Raw genomic sequence first — 16,646 nt, 5'->3', positions numbered from 1 at the left:
CGACAAAATCGAATTTGGAATCATTGTATGCTGGCAACATTCTAAACTGGAATCGAATGAAAATTCCGCCACCACACATCGCGCTGTTTTTTCGCTGATCTGACTCGGGGAAACTTTTCAACCCGATTGTTAGACTTTTTCCGTTCGGAAAAACAAAGGAACGTTTGTGGCGAACTGAATATTTTCTATGAAAGAGCATAATATAGGATTCCGAATTCGGGTACCTGATTAGTTTACCGTGTTCGAAAACCTTAATACTTAATGCATATGATTTATAAATTCTATAGAATATATTTTGAATGCAAACAGTAGGTAAATAGTATAACAACAAGTAATTAAATCGAGACAAAATCGAATTTGGAATCATTGTATGCTGGCAACATTCTAATCTGAAATCGAATGAAAATTCCGTGCGTGCGTATACGGCGGCCGCGCCACCACATAATGCGCTGTTTTTTCGCTGATCGAAGAAACTTCTCAACCCGAATGTTAGATTTTTTCCGTTCGGAAAAAGAAAGAAACGTTTGTGGCGTTCTGAATATTTTGTATGAAAGAAGTTCCGTGTTCGAAAACCTAATGTAAAATAAAGTTGTCTGTTTATATCGACAGAAAAAGATTTTCAGAATTTCTCGGGTTCTCATTGGCTTACCTTCATGATATTTTGCGACCAATGATAATCGAGGCCCTTTACATCTTTTCAACCAATTATAAAATTACGTTTTGTTCATTGCGAACATATTAAAAAAAAAAACTTTCTGCGAAAGTGGCGCGTTTTGAACCTTTTTCGATTCAAATTTGAATTTTTATAATGTGTGGTGACTATTGTATTTAGAGTATGTACAGGTGTTTTAGTTTGCGTGAGGACCAATTTAAGCTCGATATGATTAAAAATGTACAGAAACAAATATGCAAAAGTGACACGACACGGCAACCATTAGAAGCAGGCGCCGAGACATTCAGCCAGCGCAGCCCTGGCGGACATCGCCCCAGTTGCTCCTTGGATCGAACGATTGCGTACCTACCTAGTTACGACGCACGGCCGTAGCCTCCGAGCCCTATCCAAATTTATGTGATTGTCAGATTCAATTTATATTCCAAAAGAATACCATAATTTTCGCGTCAAATTGATCAAATTTCAATAGGGCGCAAGAATAACGTCGATGCATATCGACAAAAAATGGAAGATTCCTATATCATTGCTAATCTTCACGCTTTATGTCGCCTGTGTCTCAACAAAAGCACCTTCACAACTTCGATTTTTGGAGCTACACCTGATGATGAAACTAATATTTCATTAACCTCCAAAATATCACAATTTTTTGAATTACAGGTAAGTGTTTTAATCATGTAAATTTATATAACCCCTCTAACTCTCTAAATATAGGTAAACATATAAAAAAACTATTTCTGTTACAGATTGACCCTGATGATGGACTGCCAGGAAATATTTGTTACAAATGTCTGTTCAAGGTAGACAAATGCTGCAAATTCAAACTTCAGTGCATACAAAATGAAAACAGACTGCGACAAATCACTAACCGAGCTGGTGAATTAGATAACTCAAACTCTTCTGAAGTAAGTAACTATATTTATAGTAATAGTCAAGAATCTATGAAACCAAAACATGAAGAATACATTGTTGAGGACAGTGTTGTGATGGTTGTTGATCCGAGCCTCGACTATGACTCCTCAGAGGAGTCTGATAATACAGAACAAGTTGAACATGAAACCCCTGAAACTGAGAATGTTCCCGACTGTGAACCAATACCTGAAACATTCTTCAAAAATGTATTCATGTGTCAATACTGTGACCAAGCTTTTATTTCTCAAGAGAAATGCAAAGAACATGAGCAACATTATCATGACCCCAACTTACCATACAAGTGTGTTGAATGCAGTATAGTTTTTGCTGAACGAAGTCAATATGTGCAACATACAAAACAAGTTCATGGCAATGACAAACCTTATCACTGTCCAGAGTGTGAAAAATGTTTTGGTAGACGATCGGATCTAAGAAAGCATTCAATTGTCCACACTGGCATTAGACCTTACCAATGTCAGTATTGTTTAAAAAGTTTTTCACGCAACACTAATTTAAGTAAACATCTTCGTATTCATGCTGGGCATAAGCCACATGTTTGTCCTTTATGCCCAAGGAGCTTTGTAGCAAGGGCTGATCTACAGAGGCATGTATTAGTTCATTCTGGAATGAAACCATATGCATGTCAAAAATGTCCCTTAACATTTGGAAGAAGAGACAAGCTCATTAAGCATGAGGTGAGACATGGTTCCACTAGCCAACATCACAAGACTGGTGAATATGATAATGACCAAGACACACATGATATGGTAGTAAGTGTAAATCCTTTTAGCAACCTTATGACATCACCCCCTCAACTAAATCCTGATTCATCAAACATGGACTATGAACTTCCCAGAATACCAGATCACATATCAGGAGAAAGCAGTTTCATGAATCAAGTGTCCAAAAATCCTTCCACATCAGGTAAACAAACTCAAAACTCACCCACAAAGCAGAAATTAGGTAACAGCAAGAACAAACCAAAGAATATAAAATGTCATCAATGCCCCAAAAGATTTTCATCATTAGATGCTTATAAAACCCATGTATCTATAGCCCATGTCGGGTCAAGGGGTTTTCAATGTAAAATTTGTTTTAAGAAATTTCTGAGGAAGCGTGATCTAGATAGACATGCTACAATACATTCGGGAATCAAGCATTTTTCTTGCAGCCAATGTGACAAGAAGTTCACAAGGAAAGACAAGCTAGACAAACATGAGGAGTCTCATGAGAGTATGGTTGTGAATATGCCTTGCATTGAGTGTGGTGCCACTTTTGAAAAGAAAGCAGATTTAGTAGCCCACCTCAAATCTCATTTCGCTGATCAGTTTGATGACAAGAGTCCAGAAACTCAGATCAAAAAGGAAGAAGAACCTGACTTCCAGATGGATGATAACTTTTATGATTTAGAGACTTGAGACTTTATTTGATATTATACAAATGTCATTATTATTTTAGAATTATGTTTTGTTTAGTTTGTTGAATCATTTTATAATTTAATTATGTGAAATTATGTGACGATGTTTCTACAGATTACTTAACATGATTATTGTATAGCCATAAAGGGAGATTGTTTTAAATGTTGGTTATTTACTGTTATACTTTGTCAAGGCCTACTTTTCACTGGCAATAAAAGAGTGATTATTAAACTTTGTATGATTAAAAAATATGTAACCTCTTGTGAGTAGGACAGTAGATATTGTATTTATAAAGTAGTATTATCATAACAAAGGTTAAATTTAAAAACAAAATCTTATGGAATTAATATTTATTGTTCCTTTGTTTGAATATGTTAAATGGCTTAAATGTTAATATTTTTTCATTTTAGAATCTTTATAATTAAACTATGCACAAACTACTGTTTCAATCAATAAGTGATATGTAGTATTAAACTATGCTAGTAACTATATTATTGTTTTGTTTTTATCACATTTCTTGTTTTCATTACAAATCTTAAAATTATTAATCAAATACAGAATGTATGTTCTAGTGTAATAAATAAAAATACAACAATTACCAAGAAGCTTGGCAATGAAAATAATAAGTATATATCAATAAACTTTCTTAAATATACAAGTAATGTGGATAATAGATCATTTTATATAAGTGTACAAGACTAAAATACATTGTGATACCAAAATATGTAAAATATTGTTTCCTGTGTAAATGCATGGTTTATAAATGCATAATATTTTTAACTTTCACTAGAAAATTATTATAATTATTGTAGTTTAACTCCTCACGTCCTAAATTGTGAATCTGATCAAGGACTTTATCAATATGATGAGGAGTATTGATACTATTTTATTAATACTAAAGTACTGAAATAATTAGTATTTTGTATCAATCAAAACTAAGGGAAAAAGATGTGCAAAGTGCAAACAAAGACACAGCACCACATGCTTGAGATTTTTATTAATATTTCATTAGTACCAACAAAGTATATTTTGATTTGTTTGAACTCTCATTATAACCAATCAACCAGCTAATGGATTTGCATGTATAGTTACTGATGTTATCCTGGCTTCTGTGAGAGGTTTAAATGTCTTTGGATTTACTGGTAATTTTTCTAAATCATCAAGTGCCTCGAAACCATCTATAACTCTGAAATAAAATATTCAAAAACAATGATAAGTCTTAATGCATGATTCACTCATAAATATATTTGTATTATTTTTCTGGAAATATAATTACCTTCCAAATATTGTGTATTTTAGATCTAGGTGAGGCTGTTCTCCATAGGTAAAGAAAAACTGGCTGCCATTTGTATTTGGACCATTATTTGCCATACTCACAATCCCTCTTGTATTGTGCTGCAAAATAAGATTTTGTTGTTTAATATTGCCAACCAAATACAGTTTTTCACTTTAAAGATAATGCTAACTTACAAAAAGTGCTTCCAAACATAACTACAATCTACAATGTATCACAATAAACTATTTCAACTTACCTTTAACTCTTCTTTAAACTCATCCTCAAATTTTCTACCCCAGATAGATGTACCACCTTTTCCTGTACCAGTCGGATCTCCTGTTTGCACAATAAAACCCTGAAATATTATTACATTATTGTTATAATGATAAATATGATTTTTTTTTAGTTAGATGGGAGATTGCATATCATGGTCAATATAATCTCTGCGGTGTAAGTACAAGATGGCAATTCAACAAATTGCTATGGGGCCCAGCTGAAAAGGCACATTGGCTAATATAAGCTTTATTTTACTCTTGTCTATTGTTAGAAAAGAAGAGGTGTTACTTTATCAGACTGGGAGGAAGGCCGATCAGAAAGTGTGCCTCAAATTGGGGGCATTGAGTATGGATGAGCATTTTTCTGCGTCAGGAAATAGCCACGAACCGCCAAGGGTGTTACGCCGCTGTGTGTCTTGGTAGTGCGATGGGCCTGAAGGGAATCTATTATGAGCAAGTAACTAAATGAAAAGATAAAGACTAGGGCAAACCCACATAGAATATGAGAAAATGTACCTAAATAAAATATAACGTTTACCTTGATATTTCTGTGGAATATACAACCATTATAATAGTCACTAGCACATAATGCTAAAAAGTTTTCACATGCTTTGGGACATTGTTCACAAAATAACTCTATTTTAATGTCTCCAACATCTGTATGCAATGTTACTGACATATTTAAATATTTTATTTACCAATCACTGTTTTAAGAATTAATTAATTATTTTTTTGTATTGTACAAAAGTAAATAAAACATTTCCTTTCGTCGGTTCGGTTGATAATTTTTAGATTATATATGTTATGTCAAAGTCAACGTGACAGTTTTTTTCTTCTAAATTCTCCTGTACCGATCTGGAAAAGACAAGTGCGGATTAATGCGGAATTTTGCCTCCATTGGCATTTTTTGTTTACCTTAGTAGTGCCATCTGCGCTGAGCTTGGCGTAATATGCCCTATTTGTCGGACTTTCTTGCAAATAATGCTATTTGTAAGTTCAATATTGACACTAAAGACCAATAACACTATAATAGACGATGGATGAGTGCAACCAACAAAGGAGATCGAAGATTTCTAATCTCATACTGGGCCGGGCACGTGATAAGGTACAAAAGATGTCAGCTCTTTGTCTCGTTTCTTATAACGTGCTTCTAATACACACACATCTCTCACATAGCTCCACGGAATTAGTAGGTCGGCGGAATACTGTACACCACAGATGTAAAAACATTAAAAATGTGATGTACACAAATAAATGTTACGTACGCTATCCGGTATTACTTAGAGAAAGAAGGGCGGTACACGAGACGAAAAATTTCAAAATTCGCGCGTTCCCACGTTTGTAAAGCCAATTCCATACTGTCGCCGAACTCCACGCTGGAGTGGTTCGCAAAGCGTTTCGACCGCTGCGGTTGCGCTGTCATTATAATTTTTCAAATTTTAACAAAGACATGAATGAGTTTTACTATATGACTTTACATTAATTACTCGGTACTGTAGTAATGTCAATTTTATGAATGATTGATTTTGGAAATGATTCCTTCCTCAAGAAAGTTGACGGATTGTAATGACCGCGCAGCCGCAGCGGTCGAAACGCTTTGCGAACCACCCGCCGACGTAAAATGCGTGAACGTTTGCGACGTACCTACTAATTCCATAACGTTGCATAGTTAGTATGAATGCTTTTATTTGCCGTAATGAAAAACCAGCAATGTATATCGAATCCGCCAAAGTCTGGCAAACTATTCGATGACAGTCGTCGGTAGTTAGTAAATTAAACTTCAATAAAAATCTAAAATATTTAATGATGTAAAAAATACTTATACATTAAATTACTTACAATTTAAAATCTTGTAGTACTGTTAATATAAAAAATATCATTTATATCTTAATAACAACACATATCTATTCACTTCCGCCAGCCCTTTCATTTTGTCCCGCGTGAGGTTCATGAGTGTTTTCGTCCGTTAGAAGTTCGCCATAGTTTCCAAGGATGCGCTGACCGCTGGGGTCAAAAGGTGATTTAAGGTGTAACCTAGCCGAGTACCTCTTTCCTCTGACATCTATCTCATAATCTCCACTTGTCAAGTATTCTTTGGTAACTATTGAACCTTTGTTTTTAATGTAACCAATTCCAATAGGTTTGTTGAGATAATAACCGTAGTCGCCTCTTCTAAGGAATCCAACTGCCTCACCGTTTCTGTAAACTGCTTCTTGACCAAATAATGCGACCTAAAATTAATTTTATTATGAAATATACAAATAACCAATAACATTAAGCTCTAATGTAGGTTGTAGGATTTAGTGTATAGGTATAAAAGTACAGGTAATGTTATTCTATTTAAAATTAATAATCGTAATGATACCTATGTATGTAAGTGCGATTTATATGGAACATTTATTAACTAGTAAAGTATTTTTAGATACAAGTATGAAACTCAATATACCTGATCGTCCAATGTGAAGAAAGCATATTTTTTGGTAACTCCATTTTCTCGTGCTTTTGTAACTTTATCATTTCCTATATAATCGCCCTCTTTACGGCATGTGAATCCTAAATTAGCTTCTATGGGGTTATCGTCACTCCTAACGTCAGCATTCCATAAATGATAACCTGAAAAGTGTTTATAATTACTTCATTTAAATTTAAATTCATCGAAGTATCATTTCATTAGTTAAAATATTATGTACTATAAATTAAGCACAGTTGGAGGCAGATCAATGACACACGTGCAGTAGACCTATTTTCGGATTGACTATATGAAGGTGAATTAATCTAATTTTTTTACAAGATATGGTATATGACTTCGTAAAATCTATTCGCTTATACGCGATGTGTATACACCATTATGAAATGCTAAACATTTTCTTTACTTTTGTGGGTACTAATAATTTGCTTAAATTTTTCCACACAAAACGCCCGCGGTACCGTAAAGATAAACAGTGATGATCTGTGCAAAACACAACAAAATGCTTACCCTTCTCGGCACTAAGCGACGAGAGCGCCCTCCAGCCAGCATTCCTGAGATCTTTGGCGTGTGCCAGTGCGCGGTACAGACGCGGCGCGTGCGCAGAGGGCACGTGCAGCTCCCAGCCGAGCTCGCCGCTCCAGCCCACGCGCAGCGCGCGGCACGTGACACCGCGCGCCGCGTGCGCCGCGTGCGTCGCGCACAGCCGCACGCTGCGGTGCGTGCTCACGGGGAACGCCTCGTTGGAGAGGCCGGCGTCGGTGTAGCGCTGGAGGATGCGCCGGCTGGAAATCACAACTCGTTTAATGATTTCGTCATGTCACACGTGCTTTTCTTCATCCGGTTAAATTTTCATAATTACAACTCATAATTCTAATATTAACTTCATGCAGTTGAAGCAGTGGTAGTGTAATTAGTTAGGACGCCCGCCTGTGAATCGAAAGGTCCCAGGTTCGAATCCTACTGGTATTACGTGTGTTTGTATACAAATCTGACTTCATAGACCACCACTTGCTTCCGGTGAAGGAAAACATCGTGAGGAAAACCTGCACATTGGTGAACAGTTTAGTTCACTAGTGTGTGTGGCGATTACTTGTCGCTAGATGGCAGTAGGAAATCGTAAAAAAGGCATATCAGATACCTTTAAATGACTTGAATAAAATCTGATACCAGTGTTAGCAATAATACACTCAATATATAAATAATAAATTAGAGAAGACCCTAAGTCTTCAAGAAAAGAATCTATATCGAATTCTCAAAAATTCGACCAAGCATCCAATAGGCAATATATAAACATATTTTTATTTCTTACCTGTATGGTCCTTGTACACTAAGAATGCAGAGCTGTTTAGAGACATCTGTGATGTTGGCGCGCAGTTTATAAATCTGAACGATACGTCGCAGGTGAGCCAGAATATGGTGAGCGTTGAAACCCGATGTTACCAAGTAGTAACCGCGACCCTGCATGAATAATAAAAGACGACAAACTTTTATTTTGATGACTGTTCGAAGGCCCATAAATTATTAGAAACACCAGTAAAAATACTTTCAACGATATGACAAAAATAAAATCACACATTTTTTGATACGTTCAAACGCCCCATACTAATTATTGATACTCTAACGTGACGTTCTTAAATGTTTCGTTTACGCTAATGGCTTAATAAGTTTTTTTTTTATTTTACAGCACTAGACTACCAGTTTTTCTGGTTTTTCCTTGCGGTAAATAGTTAACATACAAACTACGCTATGTACGTTCACTCACGTCAGTATCTGAGTTCATTGAGAAGTGTATAATTATGAAACAATATAGTTACAAAATATGAATTCTAAACTTACATACCTTGAAAATAGGCTCGTGGAGTTGTCCGCTGCCGCCGTCGAGAATGCTGACTGTTAAATCCGCTTCTACTTTGCCTTTCTCGTTCAGCATGAGTGAGTATACCAACCTAAACATAGAATAATAGACTTATACATATACATATTATAATTTTTATCTTTCGTGTCCCGCAACTGGACTAACCTTTTATAAATGTGAAAGTGTGTTTGTCCTTCTTTTTTTAATCAAACGAAGCATTGAATTGCGGTGATTTTGGGTGTGGGAATAGTTGAAAAGCAGGTGTTAAGTAATATCAACAATAAAACACTCAACCAAAAGGAGGGTTTAAAAACAATAGGTTACTTTGCATACCCAGGCTTCGGGGCGTCACAACCGATACTTGATTATTGAAAACAAAGTAGCTTATGATTGAACTGATATCTTCAATATGCATGCATATTAAATTTCATAAAAATCGGTTTAGCCGTGAAAGCAGAACAGACAGACTTTCGCATTTATACTATTAGTATTTAGTATGGTTTACCTATTGTCCTGTCTAGCCAAATCGGCGGTGAAAGCTAACTCGGCGGTGCGCTGTGCGTCGGGCCCCGTCAGGTAGAACTTGCCGAAGTAAGACATGTTGAACATCGCCGCCGCGTTACGACACGCCAACGCTTCTTGTCCTATCTGTAACATTTTATCACTTAACTAGCTTCCGTACGCGTCTCCGCATTTATTTTCCACAGGAACAGTTATTTTACCGAGATTAAACGTGCAGAGTTGATTAAAACTAAAGCGGTGGCCACCAAAATACTTTTAGTCAACTGAAATTATTTATCTAGTGTGGCATAATCTTTGTTTTTTTTTCTAATGAAATTAATCAAAATATGTGATGGTAGTGCGCGGAGATTAAGCGCCTTTAAGACTAACCAAAAAAAAAAAAACAATAACTAAAGCCAACCAGTTTGTGATGCTTGGAGAAGCCGAAAGTGTATTCTCCTTTCAGCACTTCTTCGTAACGATCATTGGTGTTCCTTGGGTAGTCGTGCGTGCCGTACCAGTCGTACTGAGGTACTCGGATCTGAAAGACATTTTTTAATTATTGTTGAATTTTGTTGAAAATAAATCAAATATTAGTACAAGTGCCAATGGCTTGAACTAATATAGTAGCTGAAGATGTATGCAACTACAGCTACTAGAGGGTGGTATTTGGCATCATATCAGATATAATTATAAATAAATATATAAGCACGAATCACACAGATTGACTTAGCTCCAAAGTAAGATCGAGAGTTGTGTTATTGGATGGCGCATGTTTTAAGAGAGATAACACCATCTTTACTTAAAATTCCTTTTGGATATTCAAGCATTGTTAATGCCATGTACAATACCTTCTCCCCGGGCATGAAGAATGCTGGCCTTTCCCACCCGGCCCTGCTCTGCATCACGGCGCCATCTTCCACCAACTCCTGATGAAGAGCGTCATGACTGGCGTCTCTTCCCGCCAAAGGTTCGTCATTGGGGAACACGATAGAGTAGTTCTTAGCGTACGCCTCGTGGCTGCGCTCGCGCATCCAGTGGCCGCGCGACAGTTGCGCCGGAGTGAAACGCCGGATGTCGTAGTTGAACATGTTGCGACTTGGCCTGTCAAATTTTGACGTTAGGTTACTCTTCCATTGAACATTTCCGCACAATACGATTACAGGTAAGGTTTGTGATGTTATGATATGTGATACCGCTTTTGACTGAATTTTGTTTGAGGATTACGATGTGACGCATTACAGTACCAAACGCAAGCATTGCTACTATTTTAATTTTTAAGATAACCAACGGAATATATTTAACTTTCATTCAATAAAAATATAATACCTTCATCTCGTCATAATAGTTGCGAAATTAAGTTTACTTTTATGTAATGTAATATTTTTTTATTAACGCCAAAATTTATTTATATCTTAAGTATTGTAACAGTGATATAAATTTAACATGCCATTATCGCTTTGTTGTCGGCAACTGGCAAAGCAGATAATAGCAATATACAATTAAATATTTTAAGACTATAAAAAATACCTCGTGGTGACCTATATTTATACCCCGACGGCTTGGCTATATATCTGTCTAACCTATTACCTAGTTATTTTTTTATTATTTGAAAGAAAATTTATCGAGAGTGTTCTTAGCTAAGTTTGGAATGTGCGTTCAGTCGTTCGTAAACTGCCAGCTATTTTCTAGCAGATGCGATAATTACAGCTACTTCAATGTCGGGGGTTTCTTAAATTTTTGCTCCTATTTTCCATGCTGCCATTATTTTTGGGTAGAACATTTCGCTGTGTTAACGCCCACAAACAATCTTTATTACGAAACGTAGTGACGTAATGATAGCGGTCGCTAATGTTATCACAACGAACTAATCGAAAAGTGCGATGTAATCCTACTGATATCCTCCAGTAACCTTTTCCACTTCTATGTCGACCGTCATTGTATCATACATAACTTTATCAATGTTTCGTTAATTCGCTAAAATAATTGTCTCCAATAACAATAAATAAGTATTTACTCTTACTTTAAACAATGTTATTTTAAATATACTTTTGCATGAAGGAGAACATTTGGTGATGTCTTATTGGTTGTAACTTTTCCTCATGTATTATTTATTAAAGACCACTAAAAATATAATATTTTGCCGAATGAAAAGATGAAGACATCAGAAACAAGATGTTACAAAATACAGTTTCAGAATTTAAAAAAGCAATGTAGTGAAATAATAAAGCTGTATGGGATAAAACTGCTTGAACAATCTGCGGGAGATGATAAATAATGATAACACAGGATTAAATCCTTTAGAGAAAGATGTTTACCTTCCAGTAATAACCCACTCGGCCATCTGAATAGCGCAACCGGCTGACAGCATCATACCCGCAGAGTTGTAGCCGCAGTTGTGGTATAAACCTGGAAGAGGAAACTTCAAGGTTGAAAGTCCATTATGTAGTCGCGAATGCGTAAAATAAATATACTAATAAATAAGTATCTAATCAAAATAGTGACGAAAAGAGGAATTCGATATAATTTGGTGTATCGGTTTATTTTAAGCCTACTCAATGTGAAAGTTATGATGTTTGATACTAAATATCGGCGGATTTCGATGAAATTTGAAATATGAGTTCCAAAATTTCCATGTGAACGATGACACGGGACAGTGGGCATATAAAATGCCAAATACAGCTATTTGGCATATAAAATGTAGGTGGCTCTACTCACGTGGGAATGTCGGCACAAACTATAAGTACACTATGTCAATGTAGATTCCTATGTGTGAAAGAATTTTGTGAATCGGTTGAGTATTTCCAAAGATTATTCCCGACACACAAACTTCTTCTTTACAATATTAGTACAGAAATGCAGATATCTCTCTTTTAATGCACCATTTACAGAAAAAACATAAGATATAACAAAGTATTCAAACATAAAGGAGCGCAAAGGCGTTGTTATCGCAAAAGCAATTTCTTCCAGCCAACATTTGCGTGGAACGGGAAGAAGTGAACATAGCGTAGATGTATGATAAACTTTACTTACCAAATACATTAGGATCCTCCCCTAGTAGAGGTTTGTGGTCCGGCGTGAACGACTCTGGGCCGCATACGGTGCTTTTGATGCCCACTGTGCCCAGCTTGGGGCACAATGTGGTGGCGCTCGTCATGTGCACTCCGAATATGTCCCAGTCGAGTTCGTACAAGTGGAATTGCTGGTTATCCGGGACCTAACAATTATAAATATTTATTATTACTATATTTTAACTTATACGTGTGCACACTACATGTGAAATCACTGCATGTGACGGGATGAAGGTAGGTTGCGATTGAAAACAAGCTAAAATAAATTAAATCATAATTGAATTTTGAGAGGCTTACGGGTATTTTTTAGAAAATAAATTTATGAATTTGAATTGGAAAATACAGCCTGTTTTCATAAACTTATTTTTATATTCACCTGATCCAACATAATTGGATTATTCTCATATCCGCCGATGCTGCAGGTTTCTCCTTGGAACTTCAGGTACAGGTTGACGTCGTGGTCCCTCAGGTTGGGGCAGCCGCGGATCTCGGGTATGGCGTCGCACACAACGTACGCATGTTTGAAAGGTATCAGAGGTAGGGATGGAACGCCGGCAAATCGTGCGATCCTCGGGCCCCAAGCACCTAGTAAGAAATGTCATCAAGACCGCCATCTCCCTCTCTCATTTGAGCGTTTTCCCAGTTGTTCCGTCAGCTGCAAAGCGTCGCAGCCAACTTTGCTAGTTTTTCTTCTCGACTTCACACGGTCGCTGTCTCCGATAAATACGATAAATAAAACTTTTCATTGTAACCCTTTGTTTGAGACGTTCACTATACCAATGTCATATATAATAACCATACGATATAATTAGTAAGCAACGATAAGAATTATATTTAATAATATTTATGTTATCATACCTGGTTACTGTTGCGTTGGTTACCAGCTAGTGTAAGTAAATAAATATGTTTACTTGTCGTGGGAAAGTTCATTAATAATTTAATCTAATTAGAACTCAGTCCATTCTTTGTACACAATATATTGTTAATATTACTCGTAAACAATTTATTTGATAAATTTTATTGCTGCCTATAATAATCATTTGCATTTTAACAAAATACTACAGCCTTCAGGCAATATTAACATACTCACATTTCTAAGCTATCTAAAGTAACATGGAATTAAAATAGTGCAAGAAGAAAATATTATTAATTATAAACTACCTCCAGCGTTAATAACGCATTTCGTTTTGATAAAACCCTTGTCAGTGTGAACTCCAGTGACCTCTTTGTTGCCTAGCAAGTTGTGAGAATAGAGAATATCTAATGCTGGACAGTCCTCGTACACCTGAAAAAGGAGATTTTAAAACATATCATCAACTTTTTTTAATGCACTGAGGACTACATCTACAATTTGAAATGTAAAAATTTGGATCTTTCTAAATTTTGATATCAACATAACGCACAATCGACGAAATGAAATTGAACTTGCACAGAGATTTAAAAATAAATCAACACAAACGACTGTTTTTATTGTGACATTTCTAATCTGTAGAAAAATATATTGATAATTTCACTTACTATAGCTCCATTGCTCTTAGCCACTTTCAACAAGGCATTGCAGGCCATTGCAGGGTCAATAGTGCCGTCTTCAGGAGAATACAGCGCCATTTGGAATACCGAGGGGTCGAGGATCGGAAGCAACTTCTGGGCTTCTGGAGGGTCCAAAACTGTGCTTGGGATCCCCATGGCGATACCCAGTGAATGCAGGCGAAGGTACTCTTCTGTTCGAGCCTGGAATGAACAATACAGTAAGTAAATACATGAAGAAATCATAACGATTGAGACAAACAAAAGAAATTAGAGAAACTGAGTGGCATTATAGGATATTCTCCGCCAAAGCGGATCATTCTAGATTTTTATAAGCTTGTTATATTTGCCTCATGGTAAGCAAACACCACAGTATATATGAAAACCAGCAATACAATCCGAGTAACTCGGTCGGGGCCTACCGTAAATGGGACGAAAGAAGACACAGTGAAATTCGAATAATTTTGAACTTGTGTAACAAGTAAAAATTGGAACTAAATATGGCCAAAATATAATATGTTTTTGAGATTGTAAATATTCACCCTGCTCCTAGATATGAAGATTCCACCATTATTGATCCAGCCGGCGTAGTTCTCGTCTTCTTTCTCCAGGTCCTTGTACACGGCGCGGGAGTCGCGTAATAACTCCACCTCTAGGTCGTCTGGTCGGAGCGACCATACTAACCCTACAATATCAATCAATCAAACCCACTAATATTTTAAAGGCGAAAGTTTATGAGCATGTTTGTGACTTTTTCACGCTCAAACGGCTGAGACAAATCTTATGAAATTTGGTGTTGAGGTAGGTAATTCGCATATTTTTTATCTTGAAAGTACTGTGAATAAAAACGTAAGTGTTTTTTTTTCTATAATTACTCTGGGTGCAGCTATTATGTATACAAAATTCTTCCGCAACGATCCCAGTGACTACTGGCCGTAGAAAATATAAACACCAAATATACGGTTCTTGAAGAGTGTAAAGGACACTAAGAGAGGAGTTAATGGATTTCCTATAATTCCCACATCAAGGGAATTTTGGTACTTTAAAACAATTCAGTTTTGTTTACCAACTGTGCCCAAAGGCTTCAGAATTGGGAATTTCAGAAATCTGTACAACCTATAAATGTGTATCATTGACCGTACACAAGATTATAAAGTTACATTAGTATTTTACCATGTTTATTATTTATGTTATAGTATAGATATTAAATTGAAAAACAGTTATATCAGATAGACAAATCTGCATCTAGTAGTTGACATGATAGTGATAACTCTAGTAGGGGCGTGACACCAAAGCTGTTTACTTATGCATTAATAAATATTGCGACCTCAAGAATAATATACAGAATAGTTTTCTTTCTTTGACCTAAAAGTACGTTTGAAAAATAAAGTAACGCGAAAAAGCCGCGCTTGTAAGCTAATAAATAAATTTCTTCTAAATATAAAAAAATATGATGCTCTATGTACAAAACAAACATTACAAACTACGCATTCACATGTGTATCAATACGAGCTTCAAAATTGATTGACCGATCAATTGTCCAATAACTGCGGTCTAATTCAAAGGGCAAAGACACAGACTATGCACCGCTTACCGGCCGTGTGCCATGTTGTTCCACAGGTTATTTTACCCCTTTCGAGTAACACTGTTTTCACTCCTCTTTTTGACAGTTGGTATAAAGTGTTAGACCCAGATATACCTCCACCTGGAATGAAAATAATAAAATATAATTACTATATTATATTCAACATATTATATTTTTTGACATAAATAAACGCATTAATGATGCAATACTCTAATTATCGAGCGGGATGTGGTCAAAAGACCCGTACTCCGGGTAAGAGTTTCTGAATTGCGGTTGCCTAAAGATTACATATATATAGGTACATCAATTATTATTAATCACACATCTACCGATAAACCTATTTTAGAAGTGAAATGAAAAAATAAGAAATGTTGGTACAATAATAAAATATTTGTAAATTCGATGGTATAATTATGAATGTTATACGATCACAAAGAAAAATTTAATAAACATATATTTTTAAATTACTTACCGACAACAACAACATCGGCTGAAGATACTACTTCCTGTTGCGATGCAAACGTTCTCTTCTTAAAATTTTTCAAAAAATTCGCTGCTTTCAACCTAACAGAGCTATCTCTTATAACTTTAAACATGATTTGTTACAATGAAGTCAACGTGTTTACTAATCACCACGCAGGACGACACTGCACCGAATGAAGTCGACTTTAGAGTACGGGATATGATATACGTCTCGTACCGAAAGCGGCCTTCATACTTAAGCTTATTTCTCGCTAACTTGGTCCCACAATATTTTATCACAGGCTATTTATTATCTTTTAGTAAACATAGCATGTTAAATAGAATTGATCGAACAAATTCTTTAGTATTATTCGCATTTCTAGTATGATGCGTCTTTCTCGTGATTGTAATAGGCGTATTGCCATTGCACTGGCCTAAACTTTAATTAAAAAATTGATAATTGATAGCCTTTCTGGCATGATGTGAACCACGTCAGGTCCAAAGACTGATAGAGACCAATGCTTTTTTTCAAGTAGTGGTCATTTTGGAATGAAGTAGTTTGTAGCTTTTATATAATTTAATATTTGACTTAAAAAGTGCTGTGAAAGTGTATGATAAGTATCT

At 35.9% G+C, this 16,646-nt stretch overlaps 3 protein-coding genes across 4 annotated transcripts; 1 reads left to right on the top strand and 2 right to left on the bottom strand.

Annotated features, from left to right (window-relative positions):
• The first annotated feature begins 423 nt into the window (after positions 1-423).
• Positions 424-4,538, top strand: LOC128670103 (zinc finger protein 665-like). The gene is made up of 2 exons (XM_053745492.1): positions 424-1,330; positions 1,417-4,538. The coding sequence occupies exons 1-2, from the start codon at positions 1,178-1,180 to the stop codon at positions 2,998-3,000; spliced, it is 1,737 nt and encodes a 578-aa protein (XP_053601467.1). The 5' UTR covers positions 424-1,177; the 3' UTR covers positions 3,001-4,538.
• Positions 3,981-5,363, bottom strand: LOC128670104 (uncharacterized protein). 2 transcript variants are annotated; one of them, XM_053745494.2, is made up of 5 exons: positions 5,090-5,363; positions 4,940-4,984; positions 4,533-4,631; positions 4,277-4,395; positions 3,981-4,186 (listed from the first exon to the last, which is right to left on the bottom strand). In XM_053745494.2, exons 1-5 carry the CDS (start codon positions 5,228-5,230, stop codon positions 4,060-4,062), a joined length of 531 nt encoding a protein of 176 aa, XP_053601469.1. In that variant the 5' UTR covers positions 5,231-5,363; the 3' UTR covers positions 3,981-4,059. The 2 variants fall into 2 exon arrangements, with proteins under 2 accessions (XP_053601469.1, XP_053601470.1); XM_053745495.1 differs by lacking the exon at positions 4,940-4,984 and having other exon boundaries at positions 5,090-5,359.
• Positions 5,364-6,337: 974 nt separating this feature from the next.
• On the bottom strand, positions 6,338-16,274 carry Sardh (Sarcosine dehydrogenase). The gene is made up of 16 exons (XM_053745142.2): positions 16,033-16,274; positions 15,570-15,680; positions 14,518-14,660; positions 13,967-14,179; positions 13,610-13,733; positions 12,825-13,033; positions 12,411-12,594; positions 11,696-11,786; positions 10,229-10,481; positions 9,799-9,918; positions 9,382-9,524; positions 8,862-8,967; positions 8,331-8,479; positions 7,529-7,803; positions 6,998-7,164; positions 6,338-6,782 (listed from the first exon to the last, which is right to left on the bottom strand). The coding sequence occupies exons 1-16, from the start codon at positions 16,154-16,156 to the stop codon at positions 6,456-6,458; spliced, it is 2,739 nt and encodes a 912-aa protein (XP_053601117.1). The 5' UTR covers positions 16,157-16,274; the 3' UTR covers positions 6,338-6,455.
• Between the last annotated feature and the right edge of the window lie 372 nt (positions 16,275-16,646).

This window comes from Plodia interpunctella, chromosome 5, assembly GCF_027563975.2.
Source record: "Plodia interpunctella isolate USDA-ARS_2022_Savannah chromosome 5, ilPloInte3.2, whole genome shotgun sequence".
NCBI classification, from domain to species: Eukaryota; Metazoa; Arthropoda; class Insecta; order Lepidoptera; family Pyralidae; genus Plodia; species Plodia interpunctella.
The sequence above is the reverse complement of the archived record's forward strand: the minus strand, read 5'-3'. Positions and strand labels throughout refer to the sequence as shown.